This window comes from Diorhabda carinulata, chromosome X (genome assembly GCF_026250575.1).
Source record: "Diorhabda carinulata isolate Delta chromosome X, icDioCari1.1, whole genome shotgun sequence".
NCBI classification, from domain to species: domain Eukaryota; kingdom Metazoa; phylum Arthropoda; class Insecta; order Coleoptera; family Chrysomelidae; genus Diorhabda; species Diorhabda carinulata.
In genome coordinates, this window is record NC_079472.1 from 67,540,319 (window position 1) to 67,559,065 (window position 18,747).

Here is an 18,747-nt window from a genome sequence, read left to right on the forward strand (position 1 = left end):
TTACCTGACTCTCATATTACACAGTACTATTGTACATGTATTACATAGAAAGACATTTTAGAGAAGTCGAGTAAAAGAGGAAAATAGGTAAATAATCATTGGAGAACTTTTTAGTAATGAACTTAATAATGTGTAAAAATGTGTTTAAAAGTATGATAATATTAAAAATTACTTACTTTAATTAACTGAGGATTGTTTTGAATTTTATTATTTCTTTCAAAAAAAATTATCAAATTCATAGGATTCTAAAATCAAATCTAAATTCAAATTGAGACGTGACATGAAGTGTATCGATTCTAGTTGCTATTTAAAATGTTGTGAATTTTTATTGGTCCGATTATGAATGATATTAGACTTTAATGGGACCGTCGAGGTTAGATCATTATAACTGAAATTGAATTTTGTAGGTTAGGTTAAGTAAGTTGGTCACTGATGACGTTGAATTTTTCACATATTTTGTTTTTTCAAAAACTTAAAAATATGGATATATCACACTAAGATTATTCAAATTAATTTTTCTGTTGATATACTGATCACTTTGAGCAAAACAGGTTGTTTCTAAAAATAGACGTTCTTTGATTTTTTTTTCGGTTTATAAAACTTAGGCAGATTCCTAATCCATAAAATGACCTTCATAGAAAACGTGTGAGGTAAGCGAATATTTTTTAGACCATAAATTGCTGTCACTTTTTAGAAATGTTATTCCATTCAAATCCAATATTTCACGAAAAGAACCTCTACAAACTTTTTTTATGAAAACTTTTCGAACCAATTATGTTTAATACACTTTGTTTGATTTAAAACCAGAGTAGTGATTATTTTGAACATATTCATTCATGTGTTAAACAATCATTTAAACGGTAAAAGTGTAGAACAAGACAAGGAAAAGGTGTGAGATGCTATTTTAGCTCTTGTTATAAAAAATGGGGTAACAGATATTTCATACCCTATTTTTCATTTGTCACGCCGAACCTACTTTCATAGATTTTTGTGGTATGAATTAGGTAGGTACTTAAGCGATACGGCTTCCGATACCCATCTATCACGATGGAGGTATACGATGTGCGAATAAACTTTGTATCCAGACATGGTACGGAATTATCATTATCTTCCACTTCTGTAAGGATCATGACCATAAAAGATATCAAGGATTTCGTCTAGGTCATTACTAGGCACCAAAACCCGGTTACATTCTACCAACTTTTTCATAAAATTAAAACAAAAAATATTAGTGTGAATGTCATAAATGGTTAAACTGAAATCTGTATCTGTCAACAGTGTTATATAGTTCTAACAGTCTTCAGTCTTTCATCAGCTTCATATGAGGTAGCAAGTCATTTATCAATCAATAAAATAAGAACATAAACGCATCAAAAGGTCTAAGTAATAAGAAAGTTACTCATAATAGTTTTGATTTTGGGTTTTCTTCTGCTCTACTGACTCAAAATTTATGAAATATATTCGACAAATAAGTCGAAATGTCAATTTTTATCTACCTTCCAAAAATTATTGAAAAAAAAAACTAATTTTAAAACAGAAGAGATCCAAAATAAACAACATTTAGAAGGATAAACATATCTAAAGATCTGAGAAATTAAAGAATTATATCAGTTCTCCGCTCGTTAACGATGGACGCTGAAGTTACTGCGGCAAGTTTATTGTTATGCGCATTTGCATATTTTAATTATGCGTGTTCTGAAGAGAGAAGAATCATTAAAAAGAAGTGGCGAAAAAGAAGATGGTGTATGACAAGAATTCATCATAATAAAACAAGGTAAGTACTTTTTGAAAGGCAAGACAAACCGGTTTCGCTTAAAAATATTCTAGAAACACTTCAATTCAAGTTCGTTTGTACAAGTTACGCTCACATTGATGCCTTGCGGTACACAACACGTTCTCGCGCTGTTCTCCGGCAAATATGGAGCCTAGAGGAGAAAATTACTCGAATTGGTTCCACATTCGCATTTCTCACATGTTTTTTCCGTTCTCGGGAGATTCCAGCGAACTAGCGAGATTGTGGAGGGGCCTTATAAAAGAATGTGGTATTGTTAGAATTAGTATTAGACGGTGAGACTGGCATGATGTCAAAGTGACTGTCATATAATATCATACCAGCCTTTCACTGAACTGTTTTATTTTCATCATTGTTTAGAATATTCAGAAGTAGGAACCTTAAAATCGTTTATTTCTATAACGTAATTTCAATAAAAACAACCGTTATTATAGAAATTTTATTCTTCAAATATATTTACATTTTTCTTAAAGTTCATATTCACAAACATGTATTCGGTATGTTCAACGGATACGTACGTCCATAACAGCTCCTTCTCCAACCATCCCATGCATTAAATCCCAATTCAGCTTGTACGATGAGAGCACATTTGGCGTCGTCTCGTATATCTTCATCTATGAGATCTATTAAAATAATAATTTGTTGTTATTCAAAAGGTGAAATAAGTAAGTAAACGAGAACAATTATATTTTGTGTAAGTTCATTTTAACTATTTATTTACGGTCTATTAACGGTTGTAAATTGATTAAATGATAAAATTCATATATTTTACTCAGTTACTGCACACTAATGAGTGAATATGCTCTTAACAATATTTATGTATAATTGTTTGGTGCTATATATCAAGATAATATAATGAAAACATCTGAATATTTTGTTTGAACCATTGCAGGAAAATTTTTAGAGAATGAGAAAATTCTACAGAATTCACAAATCCTGGAAAACAAGCTCAACCGCTTGATATATATATATATATATATATATATATATATATATATATATATATATATATATATATATATATATATATATATAGGTAAGGAAACACCAAAGTGTACTAACCTCAATATATTTTCCGAGTTTTCGAATACTTATGTATTTATCGTCTGAAAAATAATTAATTAAGATTGCCGGTGATTTTTGATATTATTACAGATTGTAAAAATTTTTAAACTCATAGAAATAGAATTCAAAATTTGACGTTGACACTCCGAAAATATATTGAAGTTAGTCCACTTTGGTGTTTCCTTGCCACGTTTCCAATAAAAAACTACTTGATGCAGTTTTTCTGCGCCCTCTTTAACAGAACCAGTTTCGTTAAATTTTTTCACAAATTTACTTAGTAGATCTTGTTAAGGGATTTCTCATGCCGCCGACTAAATCAATACAGCTATCCGTAGTTATAATTATATTATCAATAATCAATCAATCAATCTTTTCTCAAAATATACGGGGGTTGAATGAAAATTTCGATTTATGTAAAATCATTAAAACGACCAACGAAATCAAATAAATATATGAAACAAGCATTACGTTGCAATATATATATATATATATATATATATTGTAGTCAGTATAAGAATGTGTGGATAAAATTACCGATAAATAACTTTTAACGGAGAAATTTCAGAGATTAAATAGTAATCGGGAGATTTTTTCGCATTCTAAAACAAATTTTGCTAAGGCTGCAAAGTTAAATAAACTACGGAGAAGACGAGAAAAAAAAAAGAAATATTGGAGAAGTTTTGGTATTAAATGTTGAATAAAATGTGACTTTCCAAAAAGTTATTAAATACAAAACAAAACTGGAAAAGTTTACTGAGAAACTGGAGTTTGAATAATTATTTGTCAAATTCTGAAAACAGAAAAGTTACGGTCTCTGGAAATTTTTTTGTGGGTTTCATTTTTAAGTGAATGAAGAGAAAATAAATGTTAAGATTCCATATAAATTATTTGACGTCTCTAGTTCGGGTCTCCAGCTCAAACCAGAGTTTGATATACCACTCTGGTGCGACGTAATAACGTTCCTTGGAATTGCGAAACATTGGGAATGTTTATATCGACAAAAAGGTCAATGAACATCAGGGAGATGTAATTCAATATATCTGGTATTCTTCAGTTTTCTCTCAGAAGAAACTACATCTAACGGAATAAATACATATTCTTCAGAAATAACAAAACCCGTACGTGAATACCAGTGATTTTTGATATTATTAGCTTTTAAAAATTTTTAAACTCATAGAATGCAAAATTCAATATTCAAATTGGCGTTGATAGAAATATTAATTAATTGAAATATTGATTCTAGTTATTATAGGAATTTTCATTATTTTTGATTGGTTAGATTATGATTGACGTTGATTTTTTATAGGTTAGATAAGGATAAGTTTTAGTGAATTATGGTTAATATTGATTGGTAAATTAATCGATAACATTAAATTTCAATAGGTTAGGTCGTTATGAATATAGTTGAATATTCATTTGCTAGAATATACGTGACGATAAATTTTATAGGGTAGGTCTTTATAAGTGAAGTTTAAATTTATAGGTTAAGTGAGATTAGTTATTTGTTAATGGCGTTGAATTTTCATAGAATTTGTTTTTTCAAAATGTAAAAGATATGCATAAATTATTACACTAAGATTATTTAAATCAGTTTTTTTATTAATCCATTGATTAAAGATGAGATGAATTTTCATAAAGAAGTTTGTAAAGTATTTTAATTGTTTTTCTCATGAAAACTTGGATCGGAAATTTTTGAGGACTCTATTTTTCATCTGTTTGAATAAATTATTATTATTGTTACGTGGGTGATATGAATAATAATTAATATATCTTTCATTTCTCTATTTTTTACTCCACTGGAGTAAACTCTTTTTTCAATTTTTTTTTAAATTGCCTGATTATTTTTGAAAAACTTATGAAAAACTAATAACCTTTCATGGAGCTCAAATGAGCAGTGTTGTATGTTGTAGAAATTTGCCTCTAAACAAAAGTCTGCAGGTAATTAAATACTACTCAATATTTCTAAATTACAATTTAGTTGGCACGTGTCATATTTTTGATAGTTCGTGACACTTTGTGTATTTGACACGATCTTAGTTGATTAAATCATAGAATTATAAAATAGTTTGTACATCAATTTTGCTCTAATAAAATGAATCACGATCCTAATGGGGATCCGCATTATAGATAATTGATTCCGGGTGTCCCCTAGACACTTGAGATCCATTAAGGTAACAAATTACCTAGTTTATTTTGTATCGATGTGACTCTAACCACCATATTTATAGATAAATATAACATCATACAATAGGTTTTTTCAGTATTCAAGATTGGTAAGTAAACAGATATAACTCGTATGTCTTAATATTCTGGCGCTCGATCGACTATAGTCGTTGGTGATGGTTTTGGTGTTTTAATACTTCAACGAATATCGTCAACCATCATTGGTTAACCCAGTCATATATAAAAAATGTATAAGGTTGTTTTCTCTATTCCTATGGTGAATTGGAGTTAAATATATTTAAATCTTCAAAAACACACAAAATCTCAACCCTGCATAACTCCGAGAATTGATTCGTATAAAAAAGAATGAATTATTTGTTTCAGGTAGGCCAGTTTTCAAAAATTTCAGGTAGGCCATTTTTTAGATATGCTATCTCTCTCACTCTCCCGGATTTCACACGAGCTATCTGGCTGTATAGGTGAAATATCAATTTTTCATGTCATTCTAAAAAGTTTCTTTTTTTTGTTATTATTTTTATTGAAGCGTTTACAACATGAATCTATTATTGCCAGATATTTTTATTGTTGTTTAAACTGTGCCAGACACTAATTTTGAATTAGAAATTTTTCAAAATATCTTAGTCTGGCTGAAATTTTCATATGATGTAATGTAACTTTTTAAAAACCTAAAATTAATTCACCAGACCGATCCAAAAGTGAAAAGTGACGTATCATTTTGCTTGGTCTCGAAATAGTTGTCAATTGAATTACAGAAAAATTAACTGAATAAAGATAAAACATATAAAATAAAATTTCAATAAACAGATGAAAACCTCAATAAGTAACAAAATTATAGGTAATAGTAATGGGTTATAATAACTATATAAGTCCATAGCAAAAATTGAACTAGTATGTAGCATGCCCGAAATTAAATATTATTAGGACAGGAGTAGAAGGCACTCAAATTGGAGAAGCGAAGCAAACGGATTCAAAGATGAATAAAACTATATCAACAGACTACGGAATACTTGAAACGTAAGCTATTGCTAAGCCCGCTGGTTCGGTTAAATTGAGCTGGGGTAGATTAGGTTGGGTTGAGTTAGGTTATGTTACGTTAGGATGATTAGGTTATTTGAAAATATATATTTTTTTGAAATCAAGACATTATTATTCCACTAATTTTTTATAAATCCCAATAGGAGTTGGGAGTTTTACAAACTAACCGGTAAATTTGATATATATTCATAAATATTCGATAATTTATCAAATTTAACAAGTGGAGATAATGGATAATCACTGGTAATTGTATATAATAACAGAAATAATTTATTAACCGTGGTATATGTATAGTACGATGAGAAATTTTTTAATGATTAAAAAATACCTGAGCATTTTGAAATAAGTTTATTGTATTTTTTTTAATTATAAATATACACCCCACAAAAATTATCGCATCACTGATATTTTAGGATATTTTTAACACTTAATTTCAGTTTTTTGGGACAATCTGTATATGTATCAACTTTATAGATATTTCTGATTTCTTATTATGGGAAAAAAATATCACAATTTCTTACAAATTTTTTGGAAGCAAAAATGCTGGAGTAAATCATTTCTGTCTTGAGAATGCATTGATATCGAGAACATTCTGAGCAAATTGCTTTATTTTATTGTGAAAATTTAGATTTATTTTGTTAATAATGGATGTGCCTCAAGGTTTAACAAGACATGTGACGAATGAAGAAGCCGCTAGAATCATTGCGCTCATACAAGATGGCCGCAGTCAAGATACGTCGCCGGGGTAATTGGAGTTCAACAACGCACCATGTCCAGAGTTGTTATTCGGACAAGGAAGGGTTACTTCGGTAGTAGATGATCGTTCGAAATAGGCTGAGAGAAGCAGGTATAGGAGCCAGAGTGCCAGCTAGAGGTCCACGTCTTACCAGAGAACATCGAGTTGCAAGATTGGAATTTGCTTGAGAACATGCAAATTGGAATATTCAAGATTGGTCCAATATTTTATTCACGGATGAATCAAGATTTTGTCTGTATTCATCAGATAGGCGTGTACCAGTATATAGGCGACTTGGTGAACGGCACGATCAGGTTAATTTTTGTCTAATTGAAAGCTTTGGTGGTGGCTATATCATGGTTTAGGGAGGAATTTCTTTCGAGGAGGGTCGCACGGAATTAGTACCAGTGAATGATGGAAGACTAAATGCTGACAGGTACATAACCAATATCCTAGAACCCCATGTAGTGCCCTATATACCTCATATCGGTGACAACTCTGTGCTAATGCACGATAATGCTCGTCCACACGCTGCTAGAGTGGTTCGGCAGTACTTAGAAGAGGTCGAGATACCCACACTGAATTGACCTGCACGTAGCCCGAACCTTAACCCAATAGAGCATGTCTGGGACCATCTAGGATGGCAAATTCAGCACCAATAAGAACACTAGATGATTTTCAAAATGATCTTTTTAACTTCTGAATGAACCTGTTTAGAAGCCTTCCAAGACGAATGGAAGCTGTAATAAGAGCGAGGGGCGGCAGCACACGCTATTAGAAATTCATTGGCTGGTGTTTGTTTAAGCACCGTTCATTTTATTGTATAGATGTTTTGTACAATTTTTTAAAAATTTTCTATGTGTTGGTAAATGAAACTTTTTGTCTCCTATAGATTAAACTGATATGAAATAAATGTTGCAAAAGACGTATCTTTTGGTGTTTTAATTCTTAATAATAATAAAATTCGAAAAGCAGGCAACACATTTGAAATATTTGAAAAATAATGAGTGATGCGATAATGTTTGTGAGGTGTATATTTCAAATTAGAAGTTGTCCTGGCTAATACTCTGAAATTTAAATTCAGAAAATTGAAGGGAGGAGTTATGATAGGGTTAAAACAAGTTGTATTCTGATATATGGGTGGTAGTTGATCTATTCCCTCATACATCAGAGTTATCAATGTCAAGTAATATTTTCATAGTGACCTAAGGTGAATCGCGACGATAAAAAAGTTTCTATAATGAAAAAAATGAAACTAAAAATAAGAATGAGGTTAAAAAAGTTCTATTTTTGGTATATTAACTATAATTATATTATACTCACTTTCACATTTTATTCGGCATTTTCCACCAGCTTTGCCATATTTGCACCAATCTTTACTGTTGATCTAAAATATTAAGAAAATGCGTCAACTCTTTTTTTATCATGTAGTGCAACATATCGTTTCAATAACAGCGAAGAACTCACTTGAAAAAGTCCCAGTGCTTGTCCTCCGTTTGCCTTATTAACTTGTTTTGATGTATCTTTACCACTCTCACTTTCAATTAAACAAACCCCTGAAACGAAAAGAGCATGCATGATTTTGGGAAGGAATATTTATTGGAATTGCGTGATTATGGTCTCTCACACAATAAGTGAATCAATATGATACTGTGTACACAAAAGCTAATGCTTTCAGGTTGATATTTATTTCCAGCACAATTAACGTATGCTCAATTGCAATTCATTTTCTACCCACTTAAATGCCCAAGAAATTCAATCAAAACATTATATTCTTAGAATTATGGTAATTATCGAGATATTAGGTTCAACTTTGATTGGTGCAGTGAGTGGAACAGTTCAGCAAAATTCAGACCATAAAGATACGTAAAACAATTGAGAGTGCAGAAACTACTAGTAAATATTGATGACAAAAACATCTATTAAATTTCTTACATAATTTAGTATCAAAATTGAATATTCGGAAATTTCTAATAAAGATGACAAATCAAAGCTATCGTAATTATATTTATATTTAGGGAAGCTAATTTTGGAGAATGGAAATTTCGGTGAAACATTTTTTTTTCCGACGAAAGTAGTTTTACCACAAAGAGTGTACTGTAACTGATAAAGGCACGTTAAATTTGCACACAACACACAAACAAATTCTTAGAGAGTGAGTGTGATATGCTGGCCTGTTAGATCCCCAGACATCATATGGATTTGTTTTTCATGAGGAACGGTAAAAGAAATAGTTTAGCCAGAATATGTTTCTAATGATAATCAAATATCAAAAAACAATAACTAGCGCTGTTCACTTAAGTATTAGAGAAAAAGTACAGGCAGATTTTTGACAATTTTAAAAAACATTGAAAAATCTACAGATATAGGCTGGGAATTAGTGAAGCTGATTATTTAAATTGAGGTTTTTGATTTACTATTATTATATCATCACATCATCATCAATATTGGTGAGCCTGTAGTAATAAATCACTTCGGCATATTTTAGTATAATAAAAACGAAAAATTTTGATTGACAACTGATTTCAAAAGGTACGAGGATATATTGAAAAATTCTTAGCCTATTATAGAACCAAAAAAATTTCAATGTCAAAATATTTTGTTACTCAACATATTCTCCTCTTTATTACAGCGAACCTGCAACGTCTCTAGACCTTTAAAAAAATATTTCTTCTTGCTCTGCAAACCAGACCTCCAATGGTTTTATTTCCTAGTCGTTGGAAGAAAATTTACGACCTTTTAAACGTTTTTTCGGTTGAGGTAAGAGATGATGGTCGGACGGAGCCGTACATAGGGTCTTTCATCTAAGACTCTCGACTGGATTTATACCTCAATGATCAAACCTCTTCTTACATATAAGGCCATCGTTTGGTGACCCTGGACGGAGAAAACGAAAACAAAAGTGCGACTGGATAGAGTCCAACGTCTTGCGTGCCTCAGTATCACAGGATTCATACGTACGGCACCAGCTAGGGCTCTTGAGGTTTTACTAGCCATTCTACCCCTGGATCTTGTGAAACAATTCGAAGGCCATGAGAACAGCCTACAGGCTGAACATTCTCAGAGAACTGCTGGTTGGATGAATTGGCTATGCAAAAATCTGGGTGCAGGCCACATGTGAAAACCCAATCAATTCGATGGTAGCGACGAATTGACACCTTAGACCGTTGATAATAAGGGTTTGGAGGAACACATCACTGATCGTGAGCAGTGGAAAGGTGATTCCAATCACGTTGTATTGAATAATGGAGTCACCTGGTACACACAACTTTTTCGCCTGAGGAACACGCGAACACAGTTTAATTTTTAGTTTTGTTCTTCTCCTCTTAGTGTAGTGTTTTTAAATATTAGTTATTTGACTAAATTGTTCAAATTTTTGATACGTTAACTTTTGTTAATCGTTATTTGCCATCGGCAGGTGATAATTAAAAACCATGAAAATTCAGTTTTCAAATTTCTACATAAGCCGTTGAATTGAGATATATGAATTCACTAATGAAGTACCCTCAATTTGAAACGTAGAATCCAATGGTGAAGAAAAAAATGGCTTGCCATTTGAAAAAATTAAGTTTTTGAATTTTTTACATAGCGAAATTCGGCACCATTTTCTAAACACCCTATATAAATGTTTGTCAAGGTTTTCACAAATTTGGAAGCTGTTTTATTCGTCCGAATCCCAAAAATATTAGACCTGACTCACTTAACCTTAGAAATATTATTTTTTTAGTGGAAGGCTGCATGTGTCCAAAATTTAGAAAATGTGAAATAATTAACAATGGCGAGCTTTAGGCATACTATGCCTTGAATAAAGTAATATTAAAATTTTGCGTAAATTCCAAAAATTTAATAAAAACTATAGCATTCCGTTCAAAATAGCAAAGTTTGAGTCCACTTCCGGTATAACCGGAAGTTTCAGAAAACTGAGATTATTTTAGCTGAAACTAATATCTTGGAATACCCATGCAAGCAAATTTTCAGAACACTAGTCGCAGTACTTTCCCATATACATATCGATTCAGCTCGTCGTAAAGGACCCATGTATGTAATTCGCTTCTCATGAAATATACACTGCATTTGAATGTGGAATTGATATACACACATTTTCTAGATAATTGTGGAATTTCTTATCTTCTATTTATATTTGATTTTACGATTATTTTTCAAGTTATGTATTCCCGCATTCTTTTAACATTACATACCACTCAATTAGATCCCATCTGTCTTAATCTAAATAAGTTATTGTAGCTCAGCAGATATTTGTATTGAATTCATTACTATTTTCGAAATGAAAGAACATATGAACAATTCAATGACATGAAATATTTTTAAACTATATGTGAATGAAATAAACATACAATTTCCTACCAGGGATCGGCTGAATCCAAGCTGCACCAGTTCTCTTGTTAAGCCACACTTAGTGTAAATTTTGCCATCTACTTCCGCAATCGACACTAATACAATGATCGAAAAACAAAACTGTGAGACCTTCATGGTCGAATTGGTAATAATATGTATACCAGACCGATGTCACACGCAATAAATTTTAATTAGGTGCTAGAATTTTCATTTCTATACGTACACGGTATCACCAACAAAATTTCGTGTGTTGAAATTAAATGTTAATTCAATACGTTCGATTCATAATTGATAATGGGAAATAATCAAGAGAGGTTGTTTGATTTGGTTGCTTGCAGACCTTGACTGTGTTGAACCGCTAATAATGCTGTGCAATGAATGTATCATTAATAGTAAAGGTATCCACTATCAAAATACGACTAGCAGTAGTTTGAACAAACAAACACAAATACAAAGGTCGTATAAAATCTGAAGGATCAATTTTTTTTCAATTGGAATCATTTTTTACGGAGATATTATTCAAACCGTTTTTTTTTATGTGAAAGACAAGCACAAAAGAGTAAACCCTTTTACACTTGAGTAATTCGAGTGGTGCCTGCCTGTGGATATTCATCTTGAACTTCTAAATTTGAAGTGTTCGGAAAAGACGTGTCTTGATAGCTAATTCCTCCACAGATTTGCACTTCTCTAAAAAAATAAGTACCAATAAATAGAAGTTCTGGGCGTCTGCAGGCAAACTCGGTATTCAACAGCCACGACTGCCTGTCGATTAGATCTTGCAAAAACTGCTCTAGGCGGTATTATGCTGGATAGTTCGGAAGAGCATTTGCCGATACTACGATAAAACAGAGTCACTGTCCAAGTTTCTGGTCGACTCTGGATCGCCTCTGAGGCGAACTGCTCTCATTGCATTATTGCAAAGTTGGATGAATCTGTGCCTTGTAGAGAATTAGAAACTGTTGCGGAATATATAGCTTTTTAGAACAGCGAATCTCTTCACCAACTAGTTGCTATAGCTAATGTAGTTTCCATTTCTATACAGAACGAAACAATATCACTGTTATATATAGCTTGAGTAAGAAACATTTTACTCTTGTTTAATTTTCTTTTTATCATCTACAATTATTTTGCATACTTTTGTCATATCCGTATGTACACCATATTGTCAACATTCCAGTGTCTACTGTTTATCCGTACTGTTCAATTTTGTTAAATTGTGAACATTTACTTTTTTTTCACCCATCCCTTTGCCCTTGTGCTGTAGGTGATGTGAATGAGTAAATCACTAGAAATTTTTAGAACCGTTGGTGATATTTATACTGAACATACTGTTTACATTACCACCACACCACACTTACAATTACACTGTCTGACGTGTGTTTTGATAACCAAGCTATCGTCTTCAGAGGATAAAAGTAAAATAACTCTAAGTCTCTAAAGACGAGAACTTGGTTATCGAAACGCCGCGCTAGACAGTGTAATTGTGAATATTGGTGTGGTGGTTGTGTGAAAGGTTGTGTTAAATATATAGACAAATAAATGAAATGAAAGAATGGATAAATATATGAATATATGGGTAAATAGGAGTGAGTTTATAAATGACAACATAAATAGATAAAAGATTGTATAAACGAATGAATAATGTCCACCGGGAAGATATACTACTCTGAGGGTCTATAATTTTTGATTAAATGAAAAAGAATGGATCTTATATTGATAAATGTTTTATTCAATGTTGGCAGTTATATATGGAATACATTATCAGATAAATGTCCGCCTCTGTTAGCCTCACAAATGCGAGCCCTTTTGAGCACATCTTTCATTAAATTTCATTTTCACACATTTGACGCGGTATTTCATTAATTTTATCACAAACATTTTGTTTGAGTTGCTCCAGCGTTTCTGGTTTATTTGCATAACATCACCATTTCTTGACATAACATGTGGAAAGAGGTCTCGCAGTAATTCCATTGTAATCCTTGGCTATATACGATGTGGTACCGTCTTGTTGATACCACATGTGAATCAAGCCCAAAACATGCAGTCGTGGCGTCAGAAAGTTTTCAATTATATCACGATAACGCTCCCCATTGATACTTACCGTTAAGCCTTTTTCAGTTTCAAAGAAGTTTAATTGATGCAAAGGTGAATGATGAATAATTTGAGGATTTTCCATTGCCCAGAACCGCCTATTCTGTTCATTCACATATTCATTCTAATAAAAAGTGCCTCGTCGCTCATTATGATTTATCATGTCGAGTTGTAACATCCTATTAGCATATGTACGGCGGCATAAATGGCCTTCTGGAAGAAGCTCTCGTGTCAACTGGATCTTAAATGGAAACAAATGCAAATCCTTGTACAAAATTGTGGCCAAAGTTGTTCTTTGAAGGACAAGCTCCTGAGCACGGCGTCGAATTGAGATTGATGTATTGTTGCCTATCATCTACAGTCCCTCTTTCTCCAAAGTCATTCACTACACGATAAATAGTGCGTCTTGTTGGCACGTTGTTTCTCCCAATTCTCACCGTAATCGATGAATGATTTTGATAAAATGAATTAACGATTAAAACACGTTCGTTTACCGAGTATTTTTCCACGATAAATTTGCCACGTCTCTACTTCACGACTGCCAAATATGAACTATCAACACTAATGTCTACCAAAATGACGGCAAAACCAAGTAGTATACCTTCTCGGTGGACACCTGTTACATGAATTATTAGATAAATTGAAGAATAATTGAAATAAACGAATCATATTTAAGTAGTAATTCTCATTATCAATCGTTCAGACAAGATGATAATTTAAAAATAACTATAGTTCTTAGTTGAAGTAACACTGATTTCTGAAAATAACACTATTTTTTCAAAAGCTCTTCCGATAACAAAATGGACCATTTACATTCTTCAACGCCAGTTGTATCATTTACTAGTGGGTTGGGCGAACGAAGCAAATGACCTAGTAGATCACCCGATTCAACCTGTATAGACGTTTTTGATGTGGATATTCAGAAACCTTTGATTAGTTAGACACACAATAGAACCATTCCATGAATCGTTTCAGAATTTAATAATCGTCAGTAAATTAATAGAAATAAATGATAAATTTTATCCTCCAACCTCCATGCGATGAAACTGAATATCCAATCAAATCCGCAATATGGTTTTTCATTTTTTCATGGCGTACAATGTTTTTTATTGAAGAGATGCTGATATTCTCATTTTTTACTATATGGTTTCAATTGAGACTATTTTCTAATTCCACGCATTTTGCTTATAGTCAGCTTGTATATACACTAGCTGACCCGGCAAACGTTGTTCCATATAATTTATATCTACAAAATATTTTTCTAGTTCAATGAAAATAACTTACTATAAGTGTATAGGGATGTACTTTTAATCGAAAGCGTTGTATAGACACTGGTTGCTATGTTGGTCAATTCCTCTTCGTCTGTTTATTATGAATCTACGCGTTTCTCTCTGTTCTAATTGTCTTTGTGAATTTCGTTCATTCGTTCATTTTGTTAGTGCTCTTATATGCATGAGATTTGATTGTCTAAAATTAGTCCCTTTAAGTCTTGCTGGCATTGCTGAATGTACATATAACCTGTAAATACGAGTACTTATTTTTGAGAAACAGTGTCTGAATATGGTATTCGTTTGCTTATCATCTGACTTACTTTTCACAATAAGAGAACGCGATATTTATCAAACAGGTTTACGTTTCTGTTTTGATTTGAACTATTTGCAAAAAATGTTAAGTATAATATGTACAGGTACGATAATGGCCGTTGTTAGCGGGAGCTCACAACACGTATTCATTTACTCAAGACTGGAAAAACTGTCTTTTCAGTTATTAATTAATAATTATTGCTCTGGAATGGAATTATATTCCATTGCCCTCTTGTAATCCTATTGCGAATCTGTGGATAAAATAAGAAAATTGCAATGGAAAAATATCGTAGATCGTAGAGAGTTGAAAAATTCAGAGTAATATAATATTTTTATTCCAAATCATGCCAAAAAGTAATAAAAACCTTGCTAAAAAATTGAATTTATACTCATATTATTGATCGTGGAAAGCTGAAAATTTAGGGTGGTATGTATTTTTGAATGCTGTATTATAGAAAAATGGAAACTGAAAATTGGGAAAAAAATTTAGGTGAACTACCCTTAAAATTTAGGGAGATGAAAAATATATTTTGTTCGATCCTCAGACCTACCTAAAATGCTAATCTATTGAGATTCTAAAATTCGATGATGGCGTGCGATGCGTCTTTGAATCCGTTTGATGTTTGTTTCTTAAATCTGTTTTTATAACAAGCGGTTTATTTACATTATTTCTTTTGGATTATTTCTGGGAAGGTCTATTTATTTATAATACTAGCATAGAATACTAACAAATCTTAGAGTAGCAGAAATCATATGTACAAGTAGAAAAAGCAAATGGAGCAAATATATAATTTGTTCCTCCAAATTCTATGTATGTTATATGAATAATTTGAATTTGAATTTGTTAATTTCGTAAGTTTCAAGTATAAACGCGACGAACTGACTACTTAATTGACACTTAAAATATTGAGATGGTATATAGATAAATTATGCATAAAAATATAGACAAAATATGTGATCAAAATATATATATTCTAGAATTCAACATATTCTACGATAATATTGTTTTTCTTCTTTTTTAGGTCCTGTATTCACAATACTCATGCTATTATATAGTCTAAATAGCTGTGTTAATCCATGGATATACTTGGCCTTCAATAAAGAACTTCCAAGAATGCTACTCAAACATTATACCACTACGAGAAAAAAATATAGAGCAGCGGGCGCAGGTAAGCTAAAATCCCATCATTTAGAGCGAAAAGTACGAAACAAATCATTTTTATTCCATTTACTCGTAATTCCACTAGTTACAGCCAGCATATAAATCGTTCCTTATTGCAACTATATTTAGTTTTTAATTAATAATTTAAAAAAAAATATGTTTTTAGTTGAAAAGTTGAAAGTTGAAAATTTGATTGATCAAATTATAAAAAATTTCACTCAAGTTTTTCATGTCTTGTTTATCATCAACTGATAATTTTGTTTTACGAAAATAATTTCTTTGATTGTTAATTTTTTGATAGTTTCTATTTTGAATTGATATTTTGGTATTTTTAGTACATTTGTGACCATTTATCCTATTTTCCAAATATTGTATAGTCATTCCTATATAATTTCTTGGACAATTTAAACATGGCATAGATTAAATAACATTTGATGTTTGTGTATTTTTTGCTTTGCTTTTTAATTTTGTGTATAATAAGGACATTGTATTTTCCGATTTTTGACATACATTGATATTGTGTTTGGATAGGATATATTTCCGCTTTTCAGATAATTCATTTGAGCAGGCAAAGCTATATATGTATTGTTGTTTTATTCTTGGTTTGGAGTTGTTTGGGAATGTGAATATAAGTTATTATTATTATGAAATTTTTATAAACATTGAAGGATATTGATTATTTATTAAGGTAGTTTTGAGTTTTTTAATTACTTCAGTGTGATAATCGAGTGAACTTAGTTTTATAGCTCTATCTGCTAATCCTACCTAACCCCATAAGTGTCATATTCAGAATATATACATAGTTTCCTATTTCTATTGTTAATTTGGATGTTAAGTGTGGAATATATCAAAAGCTTCTATCTAGGAAATCATTACATTTAAGGTATGGAATTGCAGATAAACAGTAATCAACATAGCGCTTGAAAAGTAATGTATCGAATTTTATGTTTTTCTTCTATATATTCCATCACAATTTGTGATAAGTAGGAAGAAAATGGAGATCCCATTCTACAACCATTCAGTTGTTGATAGAAATTATAATGGAATTTGAAATAATTAATTGCTGGATGAGCATCATGCCTTTTTTAATTGAGGGATTATATTTCTCAATGGAATCCAATTTTTGATTTGAATTATAAATCATTCGGAATTCTAGTAGATATATAGAGATATGATTTGATAATATTAAGTATATGTATTGTATCTAAAAATTGATTAAGCATGAATGAATATTTTATATAAATATCATTTTTGATTAATTTTGATAAAATGTTAGCTAGATATTCAGATAGATAGTAAAATGGTGATATGATAGATACTTTCGGATACATTGGAATATCTGACTTCTGTCATTTTTGTAGTCCTTATAGTTTGGTGATATTGCATTGTGTTTTTGCAATTTTAATTGCATCAATTGTATTAAAAGAATCATTATTCTAAAGTTTTTTAATGAATGTATTATTTTTATTATGAAAAGTATTAGTTTTATCATATTCATAAAATTTCTTGGTATCTGATACCGAAGGAAGTTCAGTATTTTAAATATTTACAATATCTCTCGTTTCATCTCGTTTCATAATACACATCTAAAACATTTCCAATTAAAAAATTTTTTGTGTATCATACAAAAAAGGGCTTTAAGCAGGTAAATCAATTTTTATCTATTGATGGCAACTTCATTTTTGACGATTATTTTTGTTGTGTGTCTATGTATTTGTTATGAATTGACTTCCTTTCACTGGAAGATAAGGTTCATTAAATGCCGGGTAAGTCACCTAAAATATTGTTAACAACTCATAACATCAACTTTCTGTTTACTCTGTAAAAATAATAATTGACCAACTATGTCATTATTGATTACAGTTTAAAAAAAAAATTGAGAAACCTTTCAAATGATGAGTTACAAGACTAACATTACAAATGAAAATATCTAACAATTACATAACCACTTCAAAATTGGTAATATCTTCAAATTCGTTTTTTATTAAAAAAATCGGCATTGAAAATTGAACCTGTTTGAATTCCTGTTTCAGTTTTTTGTGGGATATAAAATTTTTACAAAAAATCAATTATTCCTCATTGAGCTGCGTCCTTGATGTATAATATGATTCTAAATACAATATCCTATGATTTTTTCTTCAAATATGTATGAGGATCCAGTCTCTAACGAAACCCACAAAACTGACAATAAATTTCCAAATGTATTCTTACAAAATGCAGCTTCGCTAGCTGATAATTTTGATGAGAATAAAAACAGCATTGATTGAACTGATTACTTTGGAATCGTTTTGCTGTGTTGTCTATCAGTGTCTCATTCTCAACTCAACTCAACTTCTCTGTAGAATACATTACTTTGATGGTTCAAATTTATTGCAATATTTGGATTCATAAATTAAATCAAAATCCGAAACTTTATTCTATACATCCCATAATACAAAATTAGAAATAGGTATGTCTGAATTTTTTGGGTCCGAATATTCTTGTCACTATTTTATTTGTGGAATTTTTGTTGACCTACACTCCATTAATGGTACTACCGGTGGGTTCGATTATTGTTGTGAGAAATGATCATGAGTTTATTTTAAATTAGATCAATAGTTGATTTTTAAATAGTATCATGAAATTAATATAACACATCCAAAACTCACGAAAAAATCAAAGGTTTTATAATTTATATGTTCAATAATGCAAACTTTTTCCTGCTCCTCTAGCTCCAACGCTTCGGCTCTTTCCTAATTATGAT

At 31.1% G+C, this 18,747-nt stretch overlaps 2 protein-coding genes across 3 annotated transcripts in view; one reads left to right on the forward strand and one right to left on the reverse strand.

The window, feature by feature from the left end:
• The window catches only part of LOC130902275 (mesotocin receptor-like), a 75,117-nt gene that overhangs the window by 45,377 nt on the left and 10,993 nt on the right, over positions 1 to 18,747 (forward strand). For both annotated transcript variants that reach the window (XM_057814264.1, XM_057814265.1), the window contains one exon: positions 15,865 to 16,011. In XM_057814264.1, the coding sequence (XP_057670247.1) occupies positions 15,865 to 16,011 (147 nt within the window). The remainder of the gene's footprint in view (positions 1 to 15,864; positions 16,012 to 18,747) is intronic.
• Positions 2,218 to 11,487, reverse strand: LOC130902279 (lysozyme-like). The gene is made up of 4 exons (XM_057814272.1): positions 11,168 to 11,487; positions 8,280 to 8,368; positions 8,136 to 8,199; positions 2,218 to 2,415 (listed from the first exon to the last, which is right to left on the reverse strand). Exons 1-4 carry the CDS (start codon positions 11,301 to 11,303, stop codon positions 2,273 to 2,275), a joined length of 432 nt encoding a protein of 143 aa, XP_057670255.1. The 5' UTR covers positions 11,304 to 11,487; the 3' UTR covers positions 2,218 to 2,272.